The 26,296-nt window shown below is 57.1% G+C and overlaps 1 protein-coding gene across 4 annotated transcripts; it reads right to left on the bottom strand.

The window, feature by feature from the left end:
• Positions 1-989: 989 nt before the first annotated feature.
• Positions 990-14,756, bottom strand: ADAR (adenosine deaminase RNA specific). 4 transcript variants are annotated; one of them, XM_055791838.1, is made up of 15 exons: positions 14,439-14,756; positions 10,707-12,249; positions 9,161-9,347; positions 8,922-9,079; positions 8,374-8,515; positions 7,958-8,175; positions 7,560-7,716; positions 6,350-6,521; positions 5,673-5,766; positions 4,104-4,232; positions 3,868-4,001; positions 3,209-3,391; positions 2,629-2,741; positions 2,128-2,255; positions 990-1,883 (listed from the first exon to the last, which is right to left on the bottom strand). In XM_055791838.1, exons 2-15 carry the CDS (start codon positions 12,149-12,151, stop codon positions 1,652-1,654), a joined length of 3,492 nt encoding a protein of 1,163 aa, XP_055647813.1. In that variant the 5' UTR covers positions 12,152-12,249; positions 14,439-14,756; the 3' UTR covers positions 990-1,651. The 4 variants fall into 4 exon arrangements, with proteins under 4 accessions (XP_055647813.1, XP_055647814.1, XP_005236494.4 ...); XM_055791839.1 differs by having other exon boundaries at positions 10,707-12,246; XM_005236437.4 differs by lacking the exon at positions 14,439-14,756 and adding an exon at positions 13,416-13,559.
• Between the last annotated feature and the right edge of the window lie 11,540 nt (positions 14,757-26,296).

Here is a 26,296-nt window from a genome sequence, read left to right as displayed (position 1 = left end):
AGCCCCCACACCAGGGGCTCATCCTGCTTTGTCTCACCTCTGCACCCCCACTGCTGTCGGTGCTGCGCTGGGTGATGGGGGTCCCGTGCTGGGTGATGGGGGTCCCGCTGCGCCCTGGAGACTCCTGGTAGAGCAGGAGGGCGCGGGGAGCACAGCAGGAACCCCGATAGCTCCAGGCACAGCAGCCTGAGCAGGATGAGGAGCCCCCAGCCCCGTCCCTGCGCTGTCACCCTGCTCCGTGCGCTGGGCAGAGCGGGGTGCTGAGGCTGCTGCGGTCAGTGTCCAAGCGCCGTCGGCCGCGGCGCGAGCCCGTCCCAGCCTTCCAGCCAGTGTGGAGCCTGCCTGGTGGCCCTCGCTGCTGCGCAGGGGGGTGCGCAACCCTGAGATGCGGCCAGAGCCGGGGCTCCCCCAGCCTCAAGACTTCGGGCTTGGGCTACACTAACCGTTCCGGGGTCTCTTTGCAATCCCACCGATGCCAACTGCCCCGTCCCGGGCAAAGCCAGCACCAGCCGCGCACTGGGCCAGGGGCTGCGCCAACAGCAGGCGGCTCTCCAGCACCCAGCACCTAATAAACCGGCTGTGGAACGGCAACGGCGTCTTCTCACCTTCTATGAGCGCGTCTGGCGTGGGGTTGAGCTCAGAGAGAAGCAGCCGCGCGGCGTGGCCTGCAGCCACCACCAGCCTCCCAAAGACCGGAGAAGCAACGCCCCATCCTAGAGACAGAGGTGGGGGAAGGAGCCAGGAAAACCCTGCCCTGTCATTTCAGGGTACACTGTACACCGCCCCCCCCCCCCCCCCCCGCCCCCGAGGGCTCAATTCTGCCCGATGAGCCCCTGGCTTAATTCACAGCTCCACCCAGCTCCATTCATCATTTAATGAACGATAACTCACCACCACCCCACCACCCCCCCCCCCGTGCCTCTCCCACCCCCACCCAGCGCCCCACTTTCGCTCTGTGGGAATTAACACACCCATGGCACAGCGCCAGCTAATAATACAGAAATTTTCTTTTTTTTATTATTATTAACGCGGAATGTTATGCTGGTCCCGCTGGTGTCTTGCGGAGATCAGTCCCGTGCCCCAGCTCAGACGGGCCTGCCAGCCACCTTGTGATAGACACACACGAAACCAGCCAGCTTTTTAGCTTTGGGGTTTTTTTTGTGTTTTTTGTTGGGTTTTTTTTTTTGTGGGTTTTTTTTGTTTTTTTGTTTTTTTTAAAAGAGAAAATTTGCCTCAAAACCTGCCAGAGGGATCTGTAGTGCATGGTCCAAAGATTTCGAGCTTGCAGTCTGAGAATCCCTTTGGTTTCTTGTGCCTTCTTTTAAGAAAACAGAGGAGATGAAAACATAAGAGCAAATGGGGACTGAGCCTGCCCTAGCTTAAAAAAAAAAAAAAGAAAAAAAAAGAAAAAAAAAGAAAAAAAAAAAAAGACAATAATTTCCATGCATGTTTTAAAAAGAGAAAGGGGCAGGGTCTCCCAGTAACAAGAGCAGAGGGAGAAGGCAGCCAAGCCAACAGGGCAAACTGGCCCAGTGCTCCCTGTTCCACTTCAAAAAGGTGGTGGTGGTGGTGGTGGAAGAAGGACGCGTACACTCACGCACGCGCCTGTGCACACTCACCGCCCTACACACGCAGGGTGCCTCATTACGCGTCAGAAAGAGAAATTATCTTCCTCTTGGGGTTTGCGGATCCAGCTGCCGTAGCCCATCTCTTCCAGGGCGCTGAAGAAGCACTGCTTGGCTTCTTGGTAGGCTGTGGCTGCCTCCTTAGCGTCCGAGTACACCGAGAGGTTCTGCAGGTCTTTGCAGTTGTTCTTGGCACATAACTGCTGGAACAGGGCAAACATTTTCCTCTTGGACACACGAGACACCTCCAGCTTCGGTCTGAGAAGGAAGACAAAGGCAGCAATGAAGGACACGATGCTCAGAAGGGCAGAGGGGAGCAGGGGGCTGGGCTGGGCAATATTTTGTTCTGCTCCAAGAGCACTTGCTCCCATCAGTTCAAAATTCCTCTCTCCGACCCTCCCCACACGTAAGGTGCTGTAACAGCGCAGAGGGGACCCGCAAGTTCAGCACACCCCCCCCTTTCCCCAAACAGAAACGCCGCGTCAGGAAAGGCTGTTCTTACCCATCTACTTTCCCTTTTGTGCCATCCAAGACCTCAACTTCGCTTTCATCAGCAAGACACCAGTTCACCGAAGACTCTTTTGTCTTGCCCGTCTGCCTCGCAGAGTCGTACACGCTGACTCGCCCAACCTGCGGAAGAGGACGGACGGTTTCTTAACACCGGTCCTGCCGCACGAGCCCACTGGTAAGGGGAGCCCCTTGCCTCTTCCACCCCCTGCAGGGTTTCAGCTCAGCCCAGACTCCCGAGAGCAGCAAGCACCACATTCTGACCAAGCTGAAGGCTATGGGAGCAACCTCGGTCTCCCTTTTCCCCTGATTAAGTCATCGCCAGTAACCCCCAGACACTGTGGGACGACACAAAAGGGGCAGGATCCCGGCCATGAACCCCCCCGAGCCTGGCTGCGGAGGGTGACCCCCCTGCAGAGCCCCTCAGCGAGGCCCGAGCCCCACAGCGGGGGTGGAAGGGGGATGGAAAGACGAAGAAGCACCAAGGCTGCAGTACCTCGGGATGGTTAACGTGATACGGAGCCTGGAGCTTTTCCTGCAGCGCGTTCCCATCTCTTGCCAGGCGGCAGCAGATGGCACGTGTTAAATGTCCCTGACTGTACAAGTAACCTGTGAGGACAGACACGAAGGTGTGAGGACACAGGCCGGGCGCTGAGGATCCCAGCGCTGCTCACAAGCTCCAGAAACTTGAGGCCACATGGCTCAGCGACAGCTCCCCGTGCCCTAGACGTGTGAGATGAAGGTTTACAGCCTGCAACATTTCTCACTGAAGACACAAACAGGCAATTTTTATCTCCCCCTCCTAGATCACATGCGCCTTCTAAAAAATCCAGAACCTTGGAGAAAAGAACCCACTCCACCCACAGCATCAAAACCACAAACTCCCTTTTCACTTCCAAACAGCGCAGCTCTGCCAAGAGCGACGTTTCAGTCTGTTACTCCTACAGCCTCCATAAACCAGCTTTTTTGGGGAAGGGAGGTTACTTGTCGCTGCAGCCCAGTTCAAAGGAGCACGGCAGCACATCCAGCCCAGCCCAGAAAGGACGGGGGGGGGGGGGGGGGGGGGTGTCTCGTACCGAGCGTAACAGAGCTGAGATAAACGGGTTCTATGAAGTGGGACAGCAGTGCCCCTTGCAAGCCAAGGATATTCCAGCGTAAGATTTTGTCGCTGCAGGACATGGTTCGTAACCGCTCCCCATGCTGGATCCCGTCCCACGTGGGCACAATGTCACTGGACTCCACAGGAATGGTACCTTCCCCTGCAGAAGAAAAAAGGATAAAGAAAAAAAGACTCTGTAAAGAGTCAAATATTCAGTAAAACAAAACTCCACCACCAAACTGCACAAGAAACTATCTTCTAACTCACAGGCGTGGAGTAACCTCCGGAGTCAGTCTGTTACCAGGCTCTGGGAACAATTTAGGATCACGGGAAAAAGGGAACTCAGTACTGATTAGAGATGAGTCATTTTTAACGTGGCTGAAGCAGAATGAAACAGCACTTCACAGCAAACCTCAGCTATACTCTCGCTAGCGTGGCAGTCCAACAGGCAGAGCTGGGAAGAAGGGACTCTTTTCCAATGCCCCCAGCCCTTCCACCCACTTCTTTTGCTTCCTGAAGGTTTCAAATCCCGCAACAGCACCACGCAAGAGAGGGGTAAGGGAACTCCGGAGCTCCAGAAAGGCTCAGAGGAGAGCACCGGAGCCACCCCACCGTGCAGGGAGCCAGCGCACTCACCGTTCTCCACCTTGGTACGCAGCTTGCCCTGTTTGGGGTTCTCAAAGAGGGGCTGATGCTGGGCTTGCCCCACCACGGCCGCCTGATCGCTGCAGGATTTATCAAAGAGCGCCCCGTCTCCGCAAGGTGCTGTGCTAGAAAACAAACACTCCCCAGAGGTTAGCGCCAACCCCCAGAAAACAGGCAGGGCCAGGGGTGCGACGGCGCCTCTGCCACCACTCACTGCCTGCACCAACCTGACATAGAGGTGAAAGGTGATGCTGCTCTTTATTTTGAGTCTCTTCCCTCCCGCTGGCTCAAAAATGCTCTCTTCTGCAGAGGAAGGATTAGACGAGTCATACTTCATCAGCTCGCTATAGAGAAACCTGAAAATAACAGTGGCACATCAAAAGGCTGCTTCGCCTCTCGGACAAGGAGCATTTCAATCCTGCCTCCACCCGGGACACGCAGCAGCCCAGGCTCTGCCTCTGCTGCCCCAAGCCACCCGCTCCCGCCGCACAGGAGAGCAGTAGCTGTGGCTGAGAACATCTGGAAGCCAACAAATCGTGTTTGATGCCCCAGAAAAGGCACGAAATCAAGCAGATTGCCTGCCACGCAATAGGAAAGAAGCATTCTGGCAGGTGAGCAGAGGGAAGCAGTGGCAGGAGAGAGGAAGGAGCCTGCCTGGCTGCTGCCTGCCTGCACCCGACCCCGGTGTGAAGAAGACTTCAAGGTTATTAACCTAGCACCTTTAGTCAGCACCGAGTTTGCAGTAAGAGTAAACAGCCCCGCGGGCAGCTGAAGGCAAGTGGTATTATTAGCACAACCCCATGATCTGTTTACAATGACTGGGTCTTTTACGGCTGTTTCTGTCCGGGAACAGGGAAAAACCTTGAGGTCTCCAACAGAGTGTCAAGGACTTAAAAAAAAAAAAACAAAAACAAAACCAAAAAAACCCAAAACCAAACCCCAAACCCTGCAGCTTCACGGAGACTCGTCAAGCAGAGACTGCACAGGGACTTCTTTTGGAAGGAGAGGTGGAGCTTGCTGTTCTCAGCTGTGCCAGAGCAGCCCAGCAGCCACAACTGTCAAGATTAACATCTGAGACAGACAGCAAGAGCGCAACCCCCTGGCTTCACAGCTTGCTGGGGACCTGCCCTCAGCACCTTCCAGTGCTGAGGGACGCACAAGAGCATTGTGGCAGCAGGCAAAGGCTTTAAGAAAGCTTTGCTGCTTGCAGCTGCAAGGGCAGACATGAACGAGGCTTGCGTAACTTCATCTCACTTCAGTTTTTCAAAAAAACCGAAAGTGCCACCCTGATTGTTTATAAAGGGAAGAGAACAATTGTGCAGTTTAGTTGGGAAAACCCTTTCCAACCCATGAAAAAAGGATTCCTGACTTATCAACGCAAACACATTGGACATGTTTTCCTGCAGCCTTCTAGACCCAAGATCCAGAAGGGCCAACGGGGGACCTGGCCTCCAGATTCCCCAGCACCTCGGCTCAGACAGAGCTGGGCTCAGACCAAAGCAGCGTGTTACACGCCAGCCAAGCAACCTCTGCAGGATGCTTTATTTTAAGTACATCAGATGCAGCCCTTGGGCTCTTGGCAAGTTTCCAGCGCAGTACTAATTTGGGCACCATTCAGGCATGGCCCCTTCTTATCAGAAATAACTTCCCTCTATTTAACACCACATGGGTAAACAGTGGCAGTAAAGAATCACAGTCTCTCTCAACACAGCAAGGAACCATCACAGCCACATCCCTCTAGAACAGGTCAGCCCCTCTTGGCGGGCCCCTCTCCTCCAGGTTTCCCCTTCTCTCACCTCACAAAGCCTCTTCGAGAAATGATTTCTGCATGACAGTCATTCACCGTCTCCCCCTTCAAGCTCAGCTCTTCTCCCTTCACGCAACGATTGCCTGAAATAAAGAAAGGCAAGTGTCAAAGTCAAGGCCCAGCTTCACAGAAAGAGGGAGGGCTTCATCTTGCTTCAAGTTTTACTGCTTTAGGCTCCTGAGCAGCAGCACCCCCCCAACTGTTAAATCATTATCCCCATCCAAGCAGTTAGGAAAACAAAAGGGACAAAGAGCACACACTACTTTAGGGACAGCAGAGACTTAAACTGTCACAGGTTTAGGGGCAGTGTCCCCTCCCGAGTGCTGTTCAGTCCCCCGCTCCAGGTGGGGGCTCAGGAAGGGCACTACGGCACACGCAGCGGGGAGAAGCTGGGGGATCTTGGGCTGCACAACGTGAGGAATCCATGCTTTGATGCACAGACCAGCACGCAGCAACGCAAGCAAAGATTAAGAGCAATACAGCTGCAGGCACATTTCCTTTGTTCTCTCTCCATAACCAGATCACTTGTGACACCACACGAGCCCTGGAAGTGTTTCTGGCCCTCTCTGAAGAAGCCTACAGCAACAGCCCTTCCCTAGTGGCGGCTGACAGGGAATCTAGCCAGGAAGTGAGAGTTCAGTTTGTGCTGGAAGAAGCTGTTCCTACCCGTTCCGATGCTGACCACTACTCCCAGGCCCTTATTTCCTTTCCGCATGATGATGGCAGCCAGGATCTTCCTCCCCAGCAGACTGTGCTGGATGCGAGCGGTGAGGGTGTTGAAGCGCTGGTGGCTCAGCATGGCAATCTGATCGTGTAGGGTGCTGCCGCTCACCGGGAGCTGGAGCGGGGACACAAGACCAGCGTTACTAAGAGATCACCAGCAGGTCACGGAACAAAACAGCTCAAGAAGTAGTAAGCTGAAGCGCAGCTATCCAAGCAGATGGCAGGAACGTGGAAAACATGAGCTACAGGCAGCGCAATTTTGGGGTGAGCGCATGGACAGCATCACGTCAAGGGGTGGGTGAAGTTCTCTTAGGTATTTCTGGGGAAACCTCGTCTAATGCTTTGAGTTCTGTTTTGAGGACATCATTAAGAGGCAGCAGCAAGCTGTCTTCCTGGCAGCAAGTGAAACGGGCCGAGGGATGGCCTCCCGAGGGAAAACCCCCGCTGCAAAGGAACAAAAACCCCATCTTGCCTGTTCCCAGAGACTCAGCCAAGGAAATCTGTTCCCGGCTTCGGAGGAATTCCTCCTCCGGCTGCTTGTGAGAAGACTGCACAGTCACTCCCACTGCAGATGGGCACTTGCCTCCTCTAGCATTGCTGACTGACAAATCCTCCCTGATGGCTTTTCTATTTAGAGCCACAGCTGCTGCGCTCAGCTGTGCAGCCTGGAACACAGCTTTTAAGAGATCACAGAACTCTAAGTGTGATTTAAAGCAGCACAGGTTTGGGCCAGCTATCCTGACACAACCAGAGCTTTGCTCTTATCTGATGCATGAGTTTTTGAGCTGACACATGATTTTTAATGCAGCAGGAAGGAATTCAGGATTAAAAAAAAAAAAAAAAAAAAAAAAAAAAAAAGAAGTCACAGAATTAAAAATAAGCGTGCTCCTGCTCCACCACAGGAACACATTTCAGTGGCTTGGGGAAGATTCTGATAATAATTTAGCCCTAAAGCAGAGGCCGGCAGGAGGGAAGAGTACATCCATGCCCTGAGGAAACACCTAACCCACTTCAGGAAAACTGTCAACTTATCTACACCTTCAGACAACAAAGATCTCATGGTTGATCCTGAAAGCATTTTTCTGCTGGACTGAAAGGCACAGGACAGGGAAGGCTACACAAGCAGCCCCAGCTGTGGAGGAAGAGGATTTACCTCGGTGATGTTCATCCCTTCCATGCGCTCAATCTTCTCTGTTTCCCCAATCAGGACCCTGAGCGCTGCGTCAGCTGCCTCCTGCTTGCCCTGCTTTTTGTTGTGCGCCGTTACAGCTGGGAACCAACGGCCTCCGACCTTCGCCTGATAGACAAACCTACAAAGACAGCAGCGCACCTCTGAGAAAAACCAAGAAACCGGTGGATTTCAGGATTTCAGGCTGGTTTTCAAATTCCCTCAGTGGAGAGAGGAGCGGAGGTAGCTCATTGTCATCCGGACACAAGGTCTGGCAGAGGCAGCAGCTCAGCCTGTTGCCACCTCAAAGAGCATCAGGAATTTTGCATTCTCTGCCCTCTCTCCAGTACAAAATTTCCTCCTGGACAGATGCAGCTACTTACTTGGGATCATGGGGAGGTCCTGACTGGTCAATGAGTTTGAACTCTGCAGCAAACCCATTAGAGCGGGCATATTCCAGCAGGCCACTGACAGGATTGACATTAAGGTATTTGATGAGCTCCCCAACACCCTTCGCTTTCGCCACCTTAGGTTCATCTGGAGTGGCGATCCACGGTCCACAGTTGGGCATGGACTGGTCACCGTGGGGCTTCAGGACAGGCTAGAGCAGAGTTAGACACAGGAGAAGGCCGTTTAAACACCGAGCAGCTGGTATTACCGCAGGCCAAGGGCACTCAGCACCTCTGCTAGAGCCAGCACATAACCTTGGTGGGGTGAAATCCAGTGGAATATGAAATACGGGGCAGGGGGGGGAACCCAAACCAAAAACATTTGGCTCTTATAAAGAAGCTCTTCATACCTGTTCAGGCAAGGCATGGGGTACAGACTCTCCAGAAAGAATCTTCACAGCAACTTCGGCTGCCATTTGCTTTGCTCCCTTCTTGCTGTTTCCTACCACAGCAGGGAAAATTTGGTCACCCATTTTCACACAGTAGCTGAACCTGACAGGACATTATAGCACATGAAAAGCGTTAAGCACAGGTGTCTCGATCTGTTTATTATCCCCTTCTCCCAGGTTCAAGTTAAATCCTTCCAGGTTATCTCCAATTTAAATCTACCACCATGGCCCTAAAGACTCCCAGTAAGGCACCACCAGGTAGGGTACAGGACTGGAACCCGTTCCTGGCCTGGCAGAAGCAGCAGCATCCTTTCTCTGAGAAAGGGCATCGGCTTTGGTCTCTTTCTGGAGGCAGATGTCTTGGAGGAGCCATGCCCAGACTCCTCAGAGGAGAGGAGCACTCAGCTAGGTTTAGTGATGAGGCCAGGAAGGTGGGTAGCGTGCTGAAGAGGAAGGACATTAAAGAAAGGGTTTCTATCCTCCCCAAAGCTGACACCAACATGCCATACCTCGGATCGTGAGGTGGGCCTTCCTGAGAGAGCAGCTGGAATTCGACTGTGTTCCCTGATTTTTGCCCGTACTCCATTAATACGCTGATGGGGTGCTTCCCAGGAAGCAGGCTGAGAGGAGCCGATGCAGACGACGGCTCCGGCTCTGGATGCAAAGGCTAAAGCAGGAAAACGAAGGAAACCAGTTTCAGACTAAACGCCGTTCGACCAGCCTCACCAGTAAAGAAAAGAAGACTCACCAATTCTGGTTCAGAGCTGTCGGAGGGAAACGGCTCTTCACATTTAATTCCACCGTGTCTTCCGTTGTCTGCTTCGCTCATCAGGACCTTCATGGCATTAGCTGCAGCCTCTTGTTTCGCGAGTTTTTTGCTCCCTGCTTCCGCTGGTGGGAATCGGCGCCCATTAATCACTGCCTGGAACTTAAATCTTTGAAAGAGAAAAACCAAAGAGGTAAACTGAGAGGCAAAAAAAGCGTGGTCTTCTCGGAGCAAGCAAGGCTGTTCTTGCGAGTTCAAGTGAGAAGGAACAGCTAGCTCCTGCCTGGGAGAGCAAACCCAGGCTGCCACGTGCAGAAGTCAAAAATACCAAGGGTGCCCCAACAGCTCTGCATCTGGGCCTCGTTTCGTCACCTTTCTGGATCTGTTCATGGTGGAGGAGCAGCTCCAGACCTTGTTCCGAAGGAACAGGATGAACTGCCTCCTTCCACAAGCACCAGAAACGCGTAACGGCTGGGTGCAAGGAGCAGTTTGGTTTCGGCTCCTGCACAGGCATGAAGAAAGCTCAGAAGCAGCCTGTGCTGTTCCATCTGCACCACCTGGTCATCTGGGGTCACTCGTCCCTCTGGCATTTCCCCTGGCTATCCAGTGCAATCACACCACCTCAGAGGTGCCGCCTCACATAAACCTCTTGCCTTTGATGTTTCTGTCTCTTTCCTCCCCGGGAACTCTAACAAACCCAACTTCCCTTCTGTCCTCCAGCCCTATGCAGAAGAAACCCGATTGAACAGGTCAGACCAGATCTGGAGAGGGGTTATGGGGCTGAAGCCCTCCAGATCCCTCCTTAAAACAAACAAACAAACAACCCACCCCCACCCCCCAAAAAAAAGGCAAAAAAAGCGCCTGGGCCTCCATCTTTAGAAATTAGGCCAATTTTCCCGTCTAGCGGATCTATTGACATATGCCCATGTGGCACATATGGTGCTTTTCACCGTCTCGCTGGTGCTCAGGAACAGCCACAATTCCACAAGGGGAAGCAGGACTCCAGAGACTGACGCTGCAAATCCTAGTGCCACGCTAAGTGCTCTCCGCTCGCAGAGGCTGCTCTGACCTGCTACACCACGGAAATATCCCGAGTGGGTTCACCTCGCCTAACCCAAGATATATCTGTACCCAAGCACTTTGCTCTGGGCTCCCTTTGTACCACTTCCAGGGCGAGAGCATCTTCAGAGGTGGCTTAGCAATACCAGTTTCCCCCTAAACAATCAAACTGAAATCAGTTTTATCTGATAATATTTAATCAGATTAAATCAGACAGGACCTAGCCAAAAAGATGACTCCCACCTTCACTGCTCAGAATGAGGGGTGCCAAACCTGGGCTAACCTGGGGTTAAATTTTAGCCTTCATTTGGTTTAAGCTGCTGCAAGGAATCCACTAGGCTAATCCTTCTGAAATGAAGTAAACATTAACGAGCAGGCTCTTCAGGGCAAAGTTGACTGGGTGAAGTTAGCTGAAGTCAGGTCATTTTAAGCAAAAAGACAGCTCAGGAAAGGTAGGAAATTTTATTACCGTGGGTCATGAGAGGGTCCACTCTGCTCCAGCATGGCAAACTCACAGTGCTGGCACGTGTACTGGGAATATTCGGTAAGGCCACTCACTGGGTTCTTCTCCTGACAAGCTATCAGTTTCTCTACAGGTGTACATGGGAAAGCAGTTTCAAACTGGGTGGCGTAACTGGGGGAAGACTGGGAACTCATGATGGATTCTGACTCATCAGGCTGCTTGTTGATAGCGTTCAGATTATCTGGGATATCATCCGTGGCCCACTTGCCGTTTTCAGAGTTATCGTAATTATTCAGACTGGAGAATTCGGGCTTAGTTTCCACAGATGGGGCTGCATCCGTGTCACTGGCATTGCTCTGATCAGTCTGCCCCCAGGGCTGCTCTCCGTTTTCTATACTTTCTTCTTCCAACGCTGTCACTGCTGGTGTAGCTATGGTCACCTCCTGGGGACACGGTGGAACAGTGGAAGGCGGAAAACCCGGCTCAGGCGCAAGATCCACCGTCTGCGTTACCACGCTGGCCTTCAGCCTCATCTGCATCCGCTCGCGTTTCCTATCTGTCAGGGACCACCGTGGGGGGCTTGTGTTCTCCTTGTGGACATCTCCCAGCTTCTCCAGAGCGCTAAGAAAGGCATTAACGTCCTTGGCCCTTGAAAACCCAATGTTTTTGGCAAGGTTGAGCGCTGTTGTTTCCGCCACGCTGAACAAGTAGTTGCAGATTTTCTCCTTGGTTTCAGCCATCACAGGATCGGCGCCTCCCGAGCCGGGCGCGCTCCTCTCTTCTCCTCTGCTCTCGCAAGGTGGATCTGCGTGATCACCGCTGTGGTCAGCGGGGTTTGTTTCGCTCCTTGTGCTTGGGCTGGCGATCCTCCACAGCGGCAGCGTGTCTCCGCCTTTGTGCAACTTGCCCTCTCTGAGGAGTTTATACAAAATGCGGTTGACCTCTTTCTTTTGAGTTTTAAGTTTACGTACGAGATCATGAACTGTACAAGTCTTCCCCTCCCCAAGCTGCCTGAAAATAGACAGAATTTCTTGTTCACGGTCTTTTCCTGCAAGAGACAGTCTCTGGAAATTCAACCCGATGGTGTCAGAATCTCTCTCTGAGTCCTCACGATACTGAGGAGGGCAATAATGTGGCGAAGTCTTCACCCAGGGACGCTCGCTGGAGAACCTACGCCACCCTGGTCTGCTGCAGCTGGGTTGCCATCTCTCTGCAGGAGTCGGTGCCACAGCCTGCAGGCTTCTGATGCGTGTATCCTTGTGCTGTCCCTGCCTCTGAAGCAAACAGACTTCAGAGTCCCACCCCGTTAGGAATGGCTGGTGTGAAAAGGTTTCCCGATTAGTTTCTCCTGAGGTATGAGGGTGATTAAAAAAGCCTTGATTAGTGCTGGGGCAGTTAAGTCTTGAGCTGGTACGATACGAGCCTCTGCCTCGACCAGCGCCTCTGTTCATAGCGCACCGCTGGGACACGTGTGAACCAAGCTGCTTGCGTGCCAGCAGAAGGGGAGCTGCGGTTCACTCTGCACTCTCCCGTCCTGAGCAGGCGCCTGCTAGGAGGAAAAACACAGGAATTCAAAACACAGGAATTCATACAGCTATAGGATTCCATAAATACAGTTTACGCAGCTTCCCTGCTACTGAGGCATTTCAAGCATCTTCACCGGGTCAAGCTTTCCCATTTTCTACCAGTTTAAATGATTCATGTAAACACAAATACCAAACTGCGTCTGCCCAGCACAGAACCCAGGAGTCAGGAATACACAGGGGAAGTTAATAACAAGAAACAGCTACAGTAAGAGCAACCCTCTGTTACTGTTGGACTGAATTTCGAGCTGTGCAGGGCCGGTTTGGCTGTTTGTGACACCTTCTGTCAAAGGCTTCACTCCTCTGCCCCAAAGGAGAGAACCTCAGACCCACTTTGCAGTCGGGAGAAACGGGGGCACAAGGAGGTAAAGCAGCTCACACGGTCACACAGGACAGAGTTGCAACAGGCTCGCAACAAGACTCATGGCCAAAAAAAGTCTGAACCCCCAAACGTCCCTTGCATCCTGGACATTACGTGACCCACAGGCGGAAAGCATCACGCCACAGGAGAAGTAAAGTGATAACACACAGGGAAACTGGATAGGTGTGCAGCGGGCAACAGTACAAAAAAATTTTTGGGACCTTAGCCCAAATTCCACTCCTATCACACACAGCTGTCCCACTGCCCTCACGCACAGGATGTAAGTCTAAGCTTTGAATATGCTTTTTAAAAATTAGTAACCCAGCACAGGATATATTCTAGCTCTCTAACAACAGCTGGTTGTGAAACTGAGTGGATAAACCCATGAAACTGATACCTGCTGCTAGGTCCCCATCCTACCTTCTTCCTGGTGACCTCTTTAAGGCACCTGCCTTCCTAAAGACAGTTTTTCCGATGCAGGTGAAGCTCCCTATCTTCACCCAACACACCTCAAGGCCAACTTAAATTTCCCTTTCATTACACAAGTTCATTAACAGCTTCCAGCTGCACCCAGCTGCCAGCACTGTGACTTATTTTACCAACTCCAGCAACCAGGGGATCCACGTGCAGTGCTGGAGGCTCAGTCCCAGTTCGGGGGGTCCCCGCTGGCCCCCTACTCAGCAAACTCGGGTTTAAAAACGACCCCTGAGCCAAAGGCGGGGCAGAAATCCTGGCAGGCAGGAAGAAGGAGGGTTTAAAAAATGCTCTTACCTTGTCTCATGCATATGCCAAGTGCCCTTATTTTGTGAGAAAATTAACGGGGAAAAGAAAGCCCGACGGGCAGGACATGCCCGGTGGGGGGAGGCAGCGCTGGGTGCTCTGCGTGAGGGCAACCGGTCACCCCGGCAAGATGGCAGCGGGCTGCCTTTCGGTTTCGGTTCCCGGTCCCGCAGCCGCCTCCTCGCCCCGCCCGGGGCCGCCCCCTCGCCCAGGGAGCGGGCAGGGAGGGGATGCGGGATTTCGGGATTACGCTCGACTCTGTCAGCTCCTTCCCAGCGGCCACAGCTGGGCCCCGCCCGGGAAAGCGACCTGGTGGGATGTTCTTTCCCCCGGTACCGGCGGGGATGGATAACCACGAGGTGCCGATGGGTCGGGATCGTGGGTGGCACGGCGTGGGGCGGCTGCTCTCCCGGTTCGGAGGGGGCTCACGGGAACGGCAGCACCTCAAACCAAGATCCCAAAGCAGATACCTGCTACCCTGCCCCCGTGTCACACCGCTTCCCCCGGAACCACGACGGGCCCGCGCAGCCCCCGCCCCCCGCCCCCGGTGGCACGACTGGCTGAGCCCCGGGAGCTCGCCCGGAGGGGGGCACCGGGGACACGGGCACCGGGCCGGCTCCCACCGGCCAGGACTCAAGGAGAAACAGCACCAAGGAAAACACTTTATTCCACGCGTCCCGCCTGCGGAGCGTGCAGAGGAGGGCGCAGCCCGCCCTCCCCAAGCCCCGCAGGGCCGCCGGGACACGATCACGCCGCCTCCCCGGAGCCCACGGGCGGCCCACGGCGGAGGGCGAGCGCGGCCTGCGCGGCCCCGGCCCGCCTGTGCCACCAGGCCCCACGGCGGCCGCGGGGCAGCCGCGCAGGCGGCCCGGACGCAGCCCCAGCGCTGGCGAAGGCCCGGCGGGGCCCAAGTTTTAGCGGCGAGGCGAGGCCTGGAGCCGGGCCGGGCCTGGGCCTGCCCCCGCCCCGCGGCCGCCGCCCCCCCGCGGCCGCCGCCCCCCCGCGCCCCCTTACCCCCTCCGCTGCCGCCGCTGCCGCCGCTGCCGGCGCACGGTGATGACGCGGCGGGCGCCCTCCCGCGCCTGCGCAGCGCGGCGGCCATCTCTGCTCAGGGCAAAGCCCACACGCGGCGGCCATGTTTAGCCAGGGCAACGCGTGGCTGTGCCGCCGCCGCGGCCGCCAGGGCCCGGCTCAGCCGCCCTCGCTCTCCCGGGCGCAGGAGCGGCCGCAGACCGCCCCCGTGCCCCGGCGGGAGGCAGCAGCCGCTCCCGCTGTGTACCGCAGCACCGCCCGTCGCGGCGGGAGCCCTCGCCCCAGGCGGTGGCGCCCATATGCCCTGCTGCGCATGCGCCACAGCGCGCCCTCCCCCCGCGCATGCGCCCTGCCCCCGCACGGGCATCCTGGGGGGGGGGGTCCCCGCTCCTCTGTCGGCCCCCAGCGGGTCTGCCCATGCCGTGTGGGGCTTCTCCGCCTTCCACGGGCCCTGCCGTGTGTCCCCTGTGGCTCCCCGCTACTCTGTGTGCCCCCCCCGCGCCGCCGCCACGGGCCCCCCATGGGATCGGGGGGACCACAGGGGGATGGGGGAGCACCACGAGGGATGGGGGGGGCCATGGGGCGCCCCACGAGGGAAAGGGGGGCTCATGGGGAGGCCCACAGGGGGATGGGGAGCCCCACGAGGGAATGGGGGGGCCCACGGGGGGATGGGGAGCACCACGAGTGAATGGAGGGGCCGACAGGGGGATGTGGGAGCCCCACGAGGGATGGGGGGGCGATGGGGAGGCCCACAGGGGGATGGGGAGCCCCACAAGGGAATGGGGGGGCCCACAGGGGGACGGGGAGCCCCACGAGGGATTGGGGGGGCCCACAGGGGGATGGGGAGCCCCACGAGGGATGGGGGGGCCATGGGGAGGCCCACAGGGGGATGGGGAGCCCCACGAGGGAATGGGGGGGGCACAGGGGGATGGGGAGCCCCACGAGGGATGGGGGGGAGGGCATGGGGCACCCCACGAGGGAAAGGGGGGCTCATGGGGAGGCGCACAGGCGGATGGGGAGCCCCACGAGGGAATGGGGGGGGCCACAGGGGGATGGGGAGCACCACAAGGGATGGGGAGGCCCATGGGGGCCCCACAAGGGAAGAGGAGGCCCATGGGGAGGCCGACAGGGGGATGGAGAACCCCACGAGGAGGGGGCATTGGGAGGCCCACAGGGGGATGAGGGAGCCCCACGAGGGAAGGGGGGGCCCACAGGAGAAAGCAGAGCTCCACCGCAGCTGGAGGGAGGGCCCATAAGGAATGGGGGTCGCATGGGGGGCCCTGGAGGGAGGGGTGTGTGTGGAGGGGTGTAGAGCCACATGGAGAGCACAGCAGGGCCTATGGAAGGGGGAGAGCCCCGCAGGGCATGGGGAAGCCCACTGGGGGCCCATGGAGGAGCGGGGACGCCCCTCATCCCCCCCAGGGCCCCCCACATGGTCCCCATTCGCTATGGGCCCTCCCTCCATCGGTGGGGTTCTGCTATCTCCTGTGTGGCCCCCTTCCCTCGTGGGGCTCCCCATCCCCCTGTGGGCCCTCCCGTGCTCCCCCCCATCCCTCGTGGGGCTCCCTTATCCTTTTGTGGACCACCCCATCCCTTGTGGGGCTCCCCCTGTGCCCCCCTCCCTTCCCTCATGGGGCTCCCCATCCCGCTGTGTGCCCTCCCATGCCCCCTCCCCCATCCTTCTGTGGGCCTCCCCATCCCTCATGGGGCTCCCCCATCCCCCTGTGGGCCCCCCTTTCCCTTGTAGGGCTCCTCTGTGAGCCCCCCATGCCCCCCCCATCCCTTGTGGGGCTCCCCTTTCCTCCACAGGCTCCCCCTTTCCCGTGGGATCCTCCATTTTAACATTTTTTTTTTTAATGCCCCCTCCAGTCGCAGCCCGAGTCGCATCCCACCCCATCGCACAGCCTTTTCCAAGGAGATGGAGACGTTTCCCCCCCCCCGGATCCCAAAGCAGGTACAGCCCCCGGTCCCGGCAGATCCTGCAAAACCCCTCCTCATCGTCTGCGATCAAAAACTACCGGCAGGGAACAGATTGTTCCTGTCTGCTGCTTCGCTGCCTGCGTGTAAATAGTCGCATGTCATTTACCATCTGGCAGTGGGCTCCGGGTACCGCGGCGGCGCCGGGTGCCAGGCGGGAGCTGTGCCAGCATCACCGGCGGCTCGTAGGGCTCAGGGCAGTGCCCATGTGCCACCGTACAACCGGTGAGCGATAGTCATGGCTAGGACCACCAGACCTTCTTCTGCCAGGGTGGTGGGTGTGGAGGGGAGCCGGGAGGGGTGGGCATGGCATCTGGGTGCTTTTTGGGGGGGCCGTCTGCCTGTGCTTGCCTACGGATGAGCAGAACGCATGAGGATGAGCTCTTGGAGGATGCTGACCCTCTTCCAGCGGCTCTGCCCATCCCGGGGAGATGGTGGCAGCATGTGCCTTCAGCTCCCCGGTGACTTTGTGGGGGCATTTCCACGAGCTGGGAGTCCCCACAGACACACAGAGACAGTGTCAGGCCCCGGCACCACCAGGCTCGACCGCCGCTCATGTTCAGTGATGTTTTTCAGAAGCTGAGGTTGAAGGTTGTTCAGGGTTTAGTTTCTTTTTTTTTTTTTTTTCTCCCCAGGTGATTTCTGGGTTCAAAGATTTGAGGGCTTGGGTTTCCCAGCTCGGTTTGGGGCGGGGGGGGTTTGTTCTTGTTGCTGCAATGTCTTGTTTAAAACAGGACCCCTCGCCCCAGCTGCAATGGTCACACCTTCATTCCAAGGAGGATTTGGGAGCACGACGCCTGCGACGAGGCTCCCAGCGGACCTGCAAACGCCGGGGTCAGGCACCACCAGTCCGCACACGCCGCATCTCCCACCCCCTCCGCCAAGGCAGGAATGACTCCACAGAATGCAGAGCACACGGCCGTCAGCTCCTCAATCTGTTCTTTCCCCCCCCCCGCCCCCCGCTTTTAATTGCTTGTGATCACTCCCAAGCTTTAACCCAGCCTTGGTGAACGTGATTCATCCTGGCTGCTGTTAAGGCAGGAGGGGAAGGCTACAACGCCGCTCTCCGCTGCGCCGCCGTGACATGAAATAATCTATAGCTGGCATGACGGGGCCATCTATCCTCTTGAATTGCAACGCCCTAAATGCGACAAATAGCCAATTAATCGATACGGGTTCATTCTCTGTACTCCGTCTTTATGGAAAACTGGGCAGGCTCCCAGCCTGTTTCCATAGGAACGTGCTGGGAGACTGGGAGAACCGCTGGCTGCTGAAAACCCAGCCTTAACGCAACGGTGGTGGCTTCGTGCTGGCAGAAGCTCCCGCCGCCGCCTGCCATCGTGGCCGTGGAAAGCCGAGTCAATCCGTGCCGGAGATAAGGAGCTGCCGGCCGATAACCCGCTTACGCGCGGGTACCTGCATTATCCCTGCAGATTTTGGTGAAGGATGGAAAGGGCTCCTCTGCTTGCTCGGCACTGGCATCCAAGGATGCCAGGGGTCATGCTGCACCCCCCTGCTTCCCTGGGGCTCCCCCAAACCCCCCGCTTCCCCAGGGCTGAGCAAAGGCTTCCCCGCGCGATGGCAGCATTTGCTCAATCTCCAGCGCCAGCTGGAGATGCCTCAGGTGTCTGCTTTGTTTTGCTTCCCTCTTATGAAATGAAATGAGAGGAAATAAATTGTAGCACAGCTCCCCCGCCCGACTTTCTGTTCAAATGCCAGTTCTCAGCTGAGGCTATTGTTCCGCCGAGTTTCATTTTAAACTGCTTTATTAGACGCTCTAAAATATCTCGCTTCCGCGCTCCTGAAGGCAGCCTGTTCCTACAAGAGAGATAAAAGCTGATGGCTTGATTGCAAAGGGGACATTTTGTTACTCTCCTACATCAGCTGCTTGCATTTTTTAATTGAAGGCAGCCCTGGGAGCGGTGGGGGATTACAAGCCGTGCCAGTGCCTGCTCCCCTCCAGCCCAGGGGCGAGCTCTGCTTTCGCACCGCCGAGCCAAGAGGTGCAATTAGGGTTTGGCCTTTTTGCAGAAGCTCCCAGCAAGTGCTCCAGGCTTCTCGTATCCCATGTGGAGCGAGGAATTGGGCCGAGTTGGTTCCCACGTCCTCCCAAATGTTGCCCTGGCTTGTGTCCGGCTGTAGACATGCAGCTGGGAACCAGCCTCGAAAATCTCCATAACTCCTGTGTCTTTCTTCCCTCCAAGAAGAACTGAAATTTTTTCTTCCAACAGATTTTTATCATGGCTGTGAGCAGCGTGCAGGTAACGCATGGGCGATGCTGCCCCGTCCCGAGCCCGGGGCTTCGGTCTGGGCACTGCTGGGTCCCGGGAAGTTATTTTTTTCCACCCATTTTTACCCCGAGGGACCACTTCCCAGTTGGGGAAGCAGCAGAGCTACCCAGGGCCTTGTACGAGCTTTTTCTCTCAAGGCTCCTTGCCGCTCTGAGAAGGAGCAAACCCGAGCTGTGCCACAGCCCCAGCAGCTGCCATCTCTGCGCTCCCCGGGTGTCAGCAGCGATTACTCATCTCCAGAGCTCCCGCTGCGGAGCCGAGGGGCAGAGGAGGCTGCCACATCTCCTGGCACCTCCGTCCACACGATGCTCAACCTCCCTGGGTGTTGGTGTGCGCTCCAGGGATGCGCCAGGATGCTCCCCCAGCCATGGTGCTCAGCTGCCAGCTGCCGTGGAGCCCAGCAGGGAAAGGCAGGTGGGGCTGGCACAGCTGCAGCAGGCGGAGGAGCCGGCGCGGTGACTCCCACGGCAGCTGCGGCGGTGGGAAGCAGCACGGGTTTCTTCCAGCTGTTACCAAAGGTCTCCTTGAAAATAGGCAGGAGAAGGCAGAGCGCGGCGCAATCACCCGCGTGGCAGGGGATGCCACGTGAGCACAGCCTTCACCTTGAGCTCTTGGATGCTGAGGGGCTCATCCGTCAGGATTTTAGAGCCATGACAGCATCTGCTTGGCAGGAGACCCTGCGGGGGGCTCTGGTCTGGTGCCACGCTGGCTCAGACAGGGGCTGGGGGAAGACTGGCAGCTCCCACCGACTGGCACGCTTCAGGCGCCGGCGTTTGTCCCTGGTCTGGCTCCAGCCTGGTCAGCTTCTCCCTTCCCGAATTGTCATCTCTTGGGTGATGGCCAAAGCATCACTGCAGGGTGTCAGACGGGGACCCCGGCAGCCCTTGAGCTACTCAGCACCTCTCGGAGCTTGTTCTTGGAGGGGAACCAGCGAGGGAAATGGGGTTACTGTCACTGCTCTGAATTAAAAAATCCTCCTTAATGCCAGAATTTGAGGAGCTTCCTAATACGTGTCAGTCAACACGGCATTAATACTCTCTTCTGTGACCTTTACATTGCCATCCAAGCCCAGGTTCCCCTTTTTTGCCCTTTGCTATTCCCTTTCATATTTAAAATTAAATCTGATTTATCTGCAAGAGGGCTTTATCGTGCCCTCAGACAAATCAAAAGGATTTCACAGCCCTGCCACGGGTGGAAAAGCATCAGCCCAAGGGCAAAAGGCATCCCGTGCAGCTCCCCTGCTCCCACTGCGCTGGTCTGATTTTCACCCACATCGCCTGTAGTTCTTGCCGTGGGGGTCCCGGCTGACCCCCACCCATTTTCTTCAAGGTCAGAACTGGGCACCACTGCTCCCCGCTCCCCCTGATTTATGTGCCATCGAGCACCGAGATGCTAATGGACCATCTCGCAGGGGAAAGCCTGGCGCAGGCAGGGCTCTGAAGGGCTTCCTGGCATGTAGGGCTCCTTTGTGCCTCCCACGGGATCCCATTACACCTCCTTCGCTGCTTTTTTCTTTATTCGCTGCGGATTTTTTTTTTTTTTTTTTTTCAGGCAGCACGAAGCTGCGGCTTGCCGGAGCCAGCAGCGCGCAGGGATGGAGAGGCGGGAGGGTGGCTGGAGGGAGTGATGAATGGCACAGGAGATGCCGGTTGCAGATCTCAGGGACATGAACAGCACTTTAATTGGTTGGCCGGCACAGATTTCCTCACAAACAGCATTTTTTAATCTAAAAGAAAGCAAGAAACTGGAACGTGTCTTGCTTCTTTCATGGCTTCCCTGGAGGCAGCAGCAGCACATTAAGGAAAAAGAGAAGGAGGAGGAAAAAATAGTCAGAAGCACCAGGTGGCTGAATATCTTGCAGCCTAATTGATTTCTCTTTAATTAGTACAAAACCTGTTGCTCTCAACCAACGTTCAGTGCCAGCTTTGGAGCAAGCAGCATCCTCCCCGGCCCCACGCCAGCACAGCTTGGCACAGCGGAGAGAGGAGAGGAGCCACAGGGCAGAGCGCGGGGTTGGCGATGCCTCTTCCGTACCTGGGAACTGGGGCCACTGGCGGCTCCGGCGCCTTGCTTGGCACGGGGAGAGCAGGAGGGAGGGCAGCCAGCCGCCTGGGTGCCCCTGGCACAGTGAGCCACAGTGAGGGGCTTGGAGGGGACCGGCCAGAGCACCTGAGACATAGGGGGGGTTTCAGTGCCTGTGCCTGGCACCGCTTGGGAGCCACGTCCCAGTTCTCAGCCAGATCCAGCATTTTTGAGATGGGAAAGAGCTCAACTTCATTTGGGGTGAAGCTGCTTCTCCGCTTTTTGCCTCCCAGCTTCCAAAAGGATGTTGGAGCCCTTGCATGTGTTTGGAACCCGGCTTGGCATTGGCAAGGGCTGCTCTGGGTTAGGGGGTGACTTTGCCGAGCACCCCAACGCTCGCCCCTCGCAGCCCTCAGCCACATCCCCTTGTCATTCCTCGGTCCCTCTGAGCTGTGCAAGGGCTTCCCCTGGCGCAGGGTGGCTGGGGGGGCTCTGCTGTCACCCAGCAGCTCCTCCCCAGCAGACACAGGAATCAGACCCTCCTCTCAGCCCTGGGTCTTCGGTTTTATCAAAATACCATCACGCCTGAGGTGATAACTTCTCCGGAGGTTTTGCAGCAAAGCCCCCGCCACCAGCTGGCTCGTGACAGTTGCTGTTGCTCCAGCACCGTGGCTGCTCCCCAGCAGGAAACCCAGAAATACTCATTGAAGTCAAAACGTGTCATTTACCGGCGCATTTTACAGCCGGTCCCTGCTAGGAAACCATTCTTACTGTGCCAGCACCAGGCCAGCAGGCTCGGGGAAAGGGAGACGGCTTCTTCCATCCTGATAGCCACGCAAAGGGACACGAATGCCGTTAACACGCGCCCGTTCTCCGTGGGTGCTCATGTCGGTGGCAGGCGCGTCTGGGAGAGAAGAAGGAGCTGATGTGCAAATGCTGTGGCCTGAACAAGAAGCTCAGGAGGTAAAAAACGCCCTGGAGCCCTGGCACCCAGCCCCAGGTGTCTCCACTGGGCAAGGGAGCCATGTCACAGTGGCACCGTCACCGGCTCCGGTGGCTGATGGATCCCAGCTGTATGGCCCCGGAGCGGGAGCCGGAGCATCCCTCTCCGGGCTCTGGAGGGCTCAGGAGCAGTTTTCACGGTGCTGAGCTGTTTGGCTGATGTTGCACAGACCTCTCTGAAGGTGTGATCTGGCCTGCAGACCTCACACCGCCGCACAGATAATTACCAGTAACAAACGACCCTGCTGGTGCCCGCAGTCCCAAGGCTGGGGTGATGAATTAGCAGCCGAGCAGCCTTGATTTTACCTTGGAAAAGGAGCCTGTCTGGGATGGAAATAGCTGCAGGACAGGCCCCCAGCTCGTTTTATTCCTGCAGCAAGGGCAGGAGGGTGTTTACAGGATGTTTTTCTGCCTGGGCTTGGGAGCAGTGGATCGGATCTGCCTTGCCCAGCTGGAAGCTGCAGCCCCCCCTTGCTCACCGCCCGCCCCATTCCCTTGGGAGCAAAAGCGGCTCCGCAGGCAGAGAGGCTCCGGGCTGGTAGCTGGGGAAATGCCGGCGTGCAGGAGCCATAGGTCAGCACTGGAGCCATTTTCCTGCCTGCCTGCAGACGCAGAGCCTGATCCAAAGACCCCTGTCCCCCTCCCCAGACCCCCCCCCATCCCCAGAGCTGCCCCACACATCCTGCTGGTTCCCAGCGGCCAGGTGCCGATGCAAACCCGTACCTTGTGGGAACATCCACCTGTGGTTTTTCTTTCCCTTGTGGAAAGCCAGCAGTTCCCCGCTGTTTATAGAAGCTCTATCTATAAGGAACTGCTGAGCAAAACAATGGGGAGGGGATTTTTCCCCCCTCTTTTCCTCCAAAGTGCATTTCCCCTCCTGTCACCACCGACCCTGGTGCTGCCACAGGCACTGCACGCTGGGATGGGTGAACATGCCCAGACCCTCGCACTGCCAGCAGCACCCTCCATCTCTCCATCCCTCCATCCCTCCATCCTTCCCTCCCTCCTTTTATCCTTCCATCCCTCCCTCCCTCCCTCCCTCCCTCCAACTGGGAAAGTGAAGGGCAAACGGCCACAGGGAGGCGGAGACCTGCATTATGGACGTGATTCTCTTTCTCCTTGGAGAAGCCTTAATCCCAAGCCATTAATAAAAACAGATTTCATGCTGCACACAAAGATTAAATGACTTCTGCCTTGTCTCCGTGGGCAGTATCAGAAATACAGGGCTCGGCCACGCTAAGCCACTAATACTGGAAATGAAGCTCAAGGGTTTTAATCACCTATCAAAGAGCCTCCCAGACCACTGGAGATATTTGGGGATTTACAGGTATTAGCTCAACATGAAAAAAGCCCAATTTACCGATTCATCACGATTCAAGTGCAGCACACCACCATCCTCCCCCTCTGCTGGCCCTGCGATGCTCGTGGCTGGGTCATTCGGGGGGGCTGTGGTCTGGCACCCTCCTGGTCCATGTGTGGGGACGTGTTTTGGGGCAGCCGGTCTCCCAGGCTCCCGATGGAGTGAGCCAAAGCTCGGCTTTTGACTCGTTGCTTGAATTTAGTGGAGCTTGGTGGGAAAGGATCCAGCCTCCCCTTCTCCCTACCACTGTGTTCCCTCTGTGAAAGTTGTTTTCGTGCCCTTTGTGCCCCGGGCAGCTTTTATCCTTGTTTTTTTGGAGGTGAGGGATGAACCGAGCCGTTAGCCGAGCTGGGGGGAGCAGCTCAGATCGGTTTGGGCAGAGCTGGGGTAAGTGGGAGGGAAATCCTCAGGGATCCTCGGCACAGAGCTGGAGGGAAGCGCATCAGCCGTGCCACCGAGCATCCCTGCTCCGGCCCTGAGCCACAGCCCGAGCGCAAGGGAACCCCGACTCCCTTCCAAAAAGCCCTTTTGGGAGCAGGTGGCTGGAAAACACCTCGCTGCTCACGTCAAGCCTGGGAGCTGGGGGCTCTGGAGGGGCAGCAATCAGGGCACGTGGTTTTACAAAGCACCCAGCAGCTCCCGGCACAGGGAGCGCAGGGGGTCCAGACACGTTACCCCCAGCCCCAGCATCACCCCAACGCAAGGGACTGGGGTGCTTCCCCCTCGCCGGGGTCTCCCCACAGCACACAGATGGGCCCTGAGGGGCACAGAGCTGCTTCCCGGGGGGGGCCGGGAGCTCAGCACCACTGGTGGGACCCCCACACCGAGCAGGACCCTCACAGGTGAAGGTGTAACCATGGCAAATGCCGCCAGCATCACTCCGCATCCCGATCCCGACCCCAGCAGCAGAAAGAAGAGAGCTCCCGAGACCAGCCGAACAGAGGGGTCAGAAGCGTTTCTAGATGTACGTATATATCATATATTTGTGTGTGTAACTATACACAGATAGCTGCATACTTACACACCCGCACAGGTAAATATTTATAGATACTGACCTCTTCAGATTAAAGTCCAAGGCACTTTTTACAGTGAACAGGTTAAAGCCATAGTTTAAAACATGCCTGTTTCTGGGTACAGCTTGGGTTTATGGCAATGCTGTGGGGACCGGCCAGTCCCCAGTTCCGTCCCCCCGGCCGGGAGATCGGAGCAGAAGGAGGGATGTAAGCCCGGAGCCTGATCCTGACCACAGAGACACGCAAGCGGCTCCTGCCGGGAAGCGCGTTGGCAAGCCAGGGTGTGCTGAGACCTCAGCACAGGGGGGAAGAACACTTAGGGCAGAAGGAGCAGAAGTGGGCGCACGTCTCGCAGCGCCCGCAGCACCGGAGCCCCTGGCCAAGAGCACCCACTGGGTGCCCCACGGGGCTCCGAGGTGGCTCATCCCACAGGGAAATGACTAATCCCACACAGCAGCTTTTCCTCTCCCCTGCAAAAGCCCCTCTCTGCCACCCCGGACCCTCCAGGTGCCTTTGGGAGGGAGCTCAGAGCCAGGAGAGGAGAAGCTGGGACTAGTGCAGAGCCTTGCAGCAGCACCTTCCCCTTGTCAAACAGCTGGGGAATCACCTTCCCCTCCCCCAGCAAACCTACCTGGTGGCCATCACACATGTCTCTGAGCTGGCTGGGAGGTGCTGGGCAGGAGAAGCCCGAGGAAGAGCAGTGCGGAGGGGCAAGTACCCTCAAAATCCCCAGGCACCCCCCAGCCGGCAGCAGAGGAGGCTCAGCCCTGCTCTCCCAGGGGAACCAGCCCCTCTCCTCTGGCAGAGCTATGAACCCCCTCACTGGTCCCGGTGTGTCCCAGCGAGGGGAAGCTGCCTCTAACAACCACCCCCACAAGTGGGGGCAAATGTGTGGGGCAGGAGCAGCCCCCAGCCAGGCAATCCTGGGCAGCCACCGCCTGCCGGCTGGTTTCTGCAGGGGGATCTCGGATCCGGGCACCAGCAAGGAACCACTGGAGCTCATTGCTGCCAGGACCTGACCCTACTGGGATAACTGGCCTGGGAGGGTCAGGCCAGGCCAGCTGCGACAGTGATAACGGTGATAACGGTGACAACACGGCAGTGACTGCGCCTCTGATGGGGAAGAGCCAGTCCGGGGGCTTTTAGGCTTTCTCTGGGCAAAAGCAGCAGGAATTGGTCCCATAGGTGCTGCTCATTCCCGAACGTCATCACGCTCCAGGGGGAAGACTGGCCGGGAAGGAGTGGGAGGGCTGTCGAAGAACATTTTCAAACTTCTTTGCCCACAGATCCTGATCCAAAGGGCATCGGGTCCAGCAGCCCAGGGGCTGGAGGTAAGGGAGAGATGCTCCGGGAGGCTGGAGGAGCACTTCAGCTGGACAGCTGGGATGGAGCGGTCCTGGCAAGCTCACCCCGCTTCTCTTTCATGCTCAGGGCTTCATCCTGCACCATCATAGCCAGAGGCTGAAGGGAGCCAAAGCTGCAGCTCCCCAGGGCAGGGCATGGAGCCCAAACCGGACACTGTGTTCCCTCAGGGAGATTCACCCCAGGAAAGCGGGATCCCTCCTAGGAACGCAGCCCTTGCCTGCAGCGGTGCAGGTCGCCGGGGCAGGTCTGACCTTACCCCCATCCCAGAAATGAGGTGTTGACCTGAGAAGAAAAAGCGAGCATGCTGCTTCTGCCTGCCTCCATCCAGCAAATCCCGCGCCGCCCGGCTCCACGGCTCCGGAGCCGAAGCCGGCACGAACAATCCTGCCTGCAGGTCCCCGGGCCGAACGCGGAGCAGCGTGTTTCGGCGGCTGGCATGGCACAGACCAGCTTTGCCAGGGAGGAGTATGCTTCCACCCTCACCCTTTCCTAGGCACAAGTGATTCCCTAGTTTTAAGCCTGCCTGGATCCTGCCTGTGCTGAGCCAAAACGTGCCCAAAGTCCAGCTGGAGGAGGGAGGCAGCACGCCCCGCACTGCTCCTTCCACAAGAGCCTCCATCCTGGGGGGAAAAAAGGGAATTTCGGCTCTTGCACAGCTGGTGCTGGGGAGCTGGGTCCCTCCTTCAGCTGAAGACCACCTGGATGGGGAATGGCTTTCCAGAAACCGCTGGGACCCCGGGAGAAAAGCAGGAGGGCAGACCTTTCCCTAGGGAGAAGCAGAGCTCTGATGCCATCGAGCTATGTGGATCT

Source organism: Falco peregrinus, chromosome 19 (genome assembly GCF_023634155.1).
Source record: "Falco peregrinus isolate bFalPer1 chromosome 19, bFalPer1.pri, whole genome shotgun sequence".
Lineage (NCBI taxonomy): Eukaryota > Metazoa > Chordata > Aves > Falconiformes > Falconidae > Falco > Falco peregrinus.
Note: the sequence above shows the minus strand (reverse complement) of the source record. Positions and strands in the feature narration are given on the sequence as shown.

Coding starts and splice junctions, on each gene's coding strand:
- ADAR (XM_055791838.1), bottom strand. CDS start 12,151: ATGAACAGAGGCGCTGGTCGAGGCAGAGGCTCGTATCGTACCAGCTCA. Junction 8,176..8,373: donor CCCATGCCTTGCCTGAACAG/GTATGAAGAGCT, acceptor ACTCTGCTCTAG/CCTGTCCTGAAGCCCCACGG. Junction 5,767..6,349: donor AGTGGTCAGCATCGGAACGG/GTAGGAACAGCT, acceptor TCTTTATTTCAG/GCAATCGTTGCGTGAAGGGA.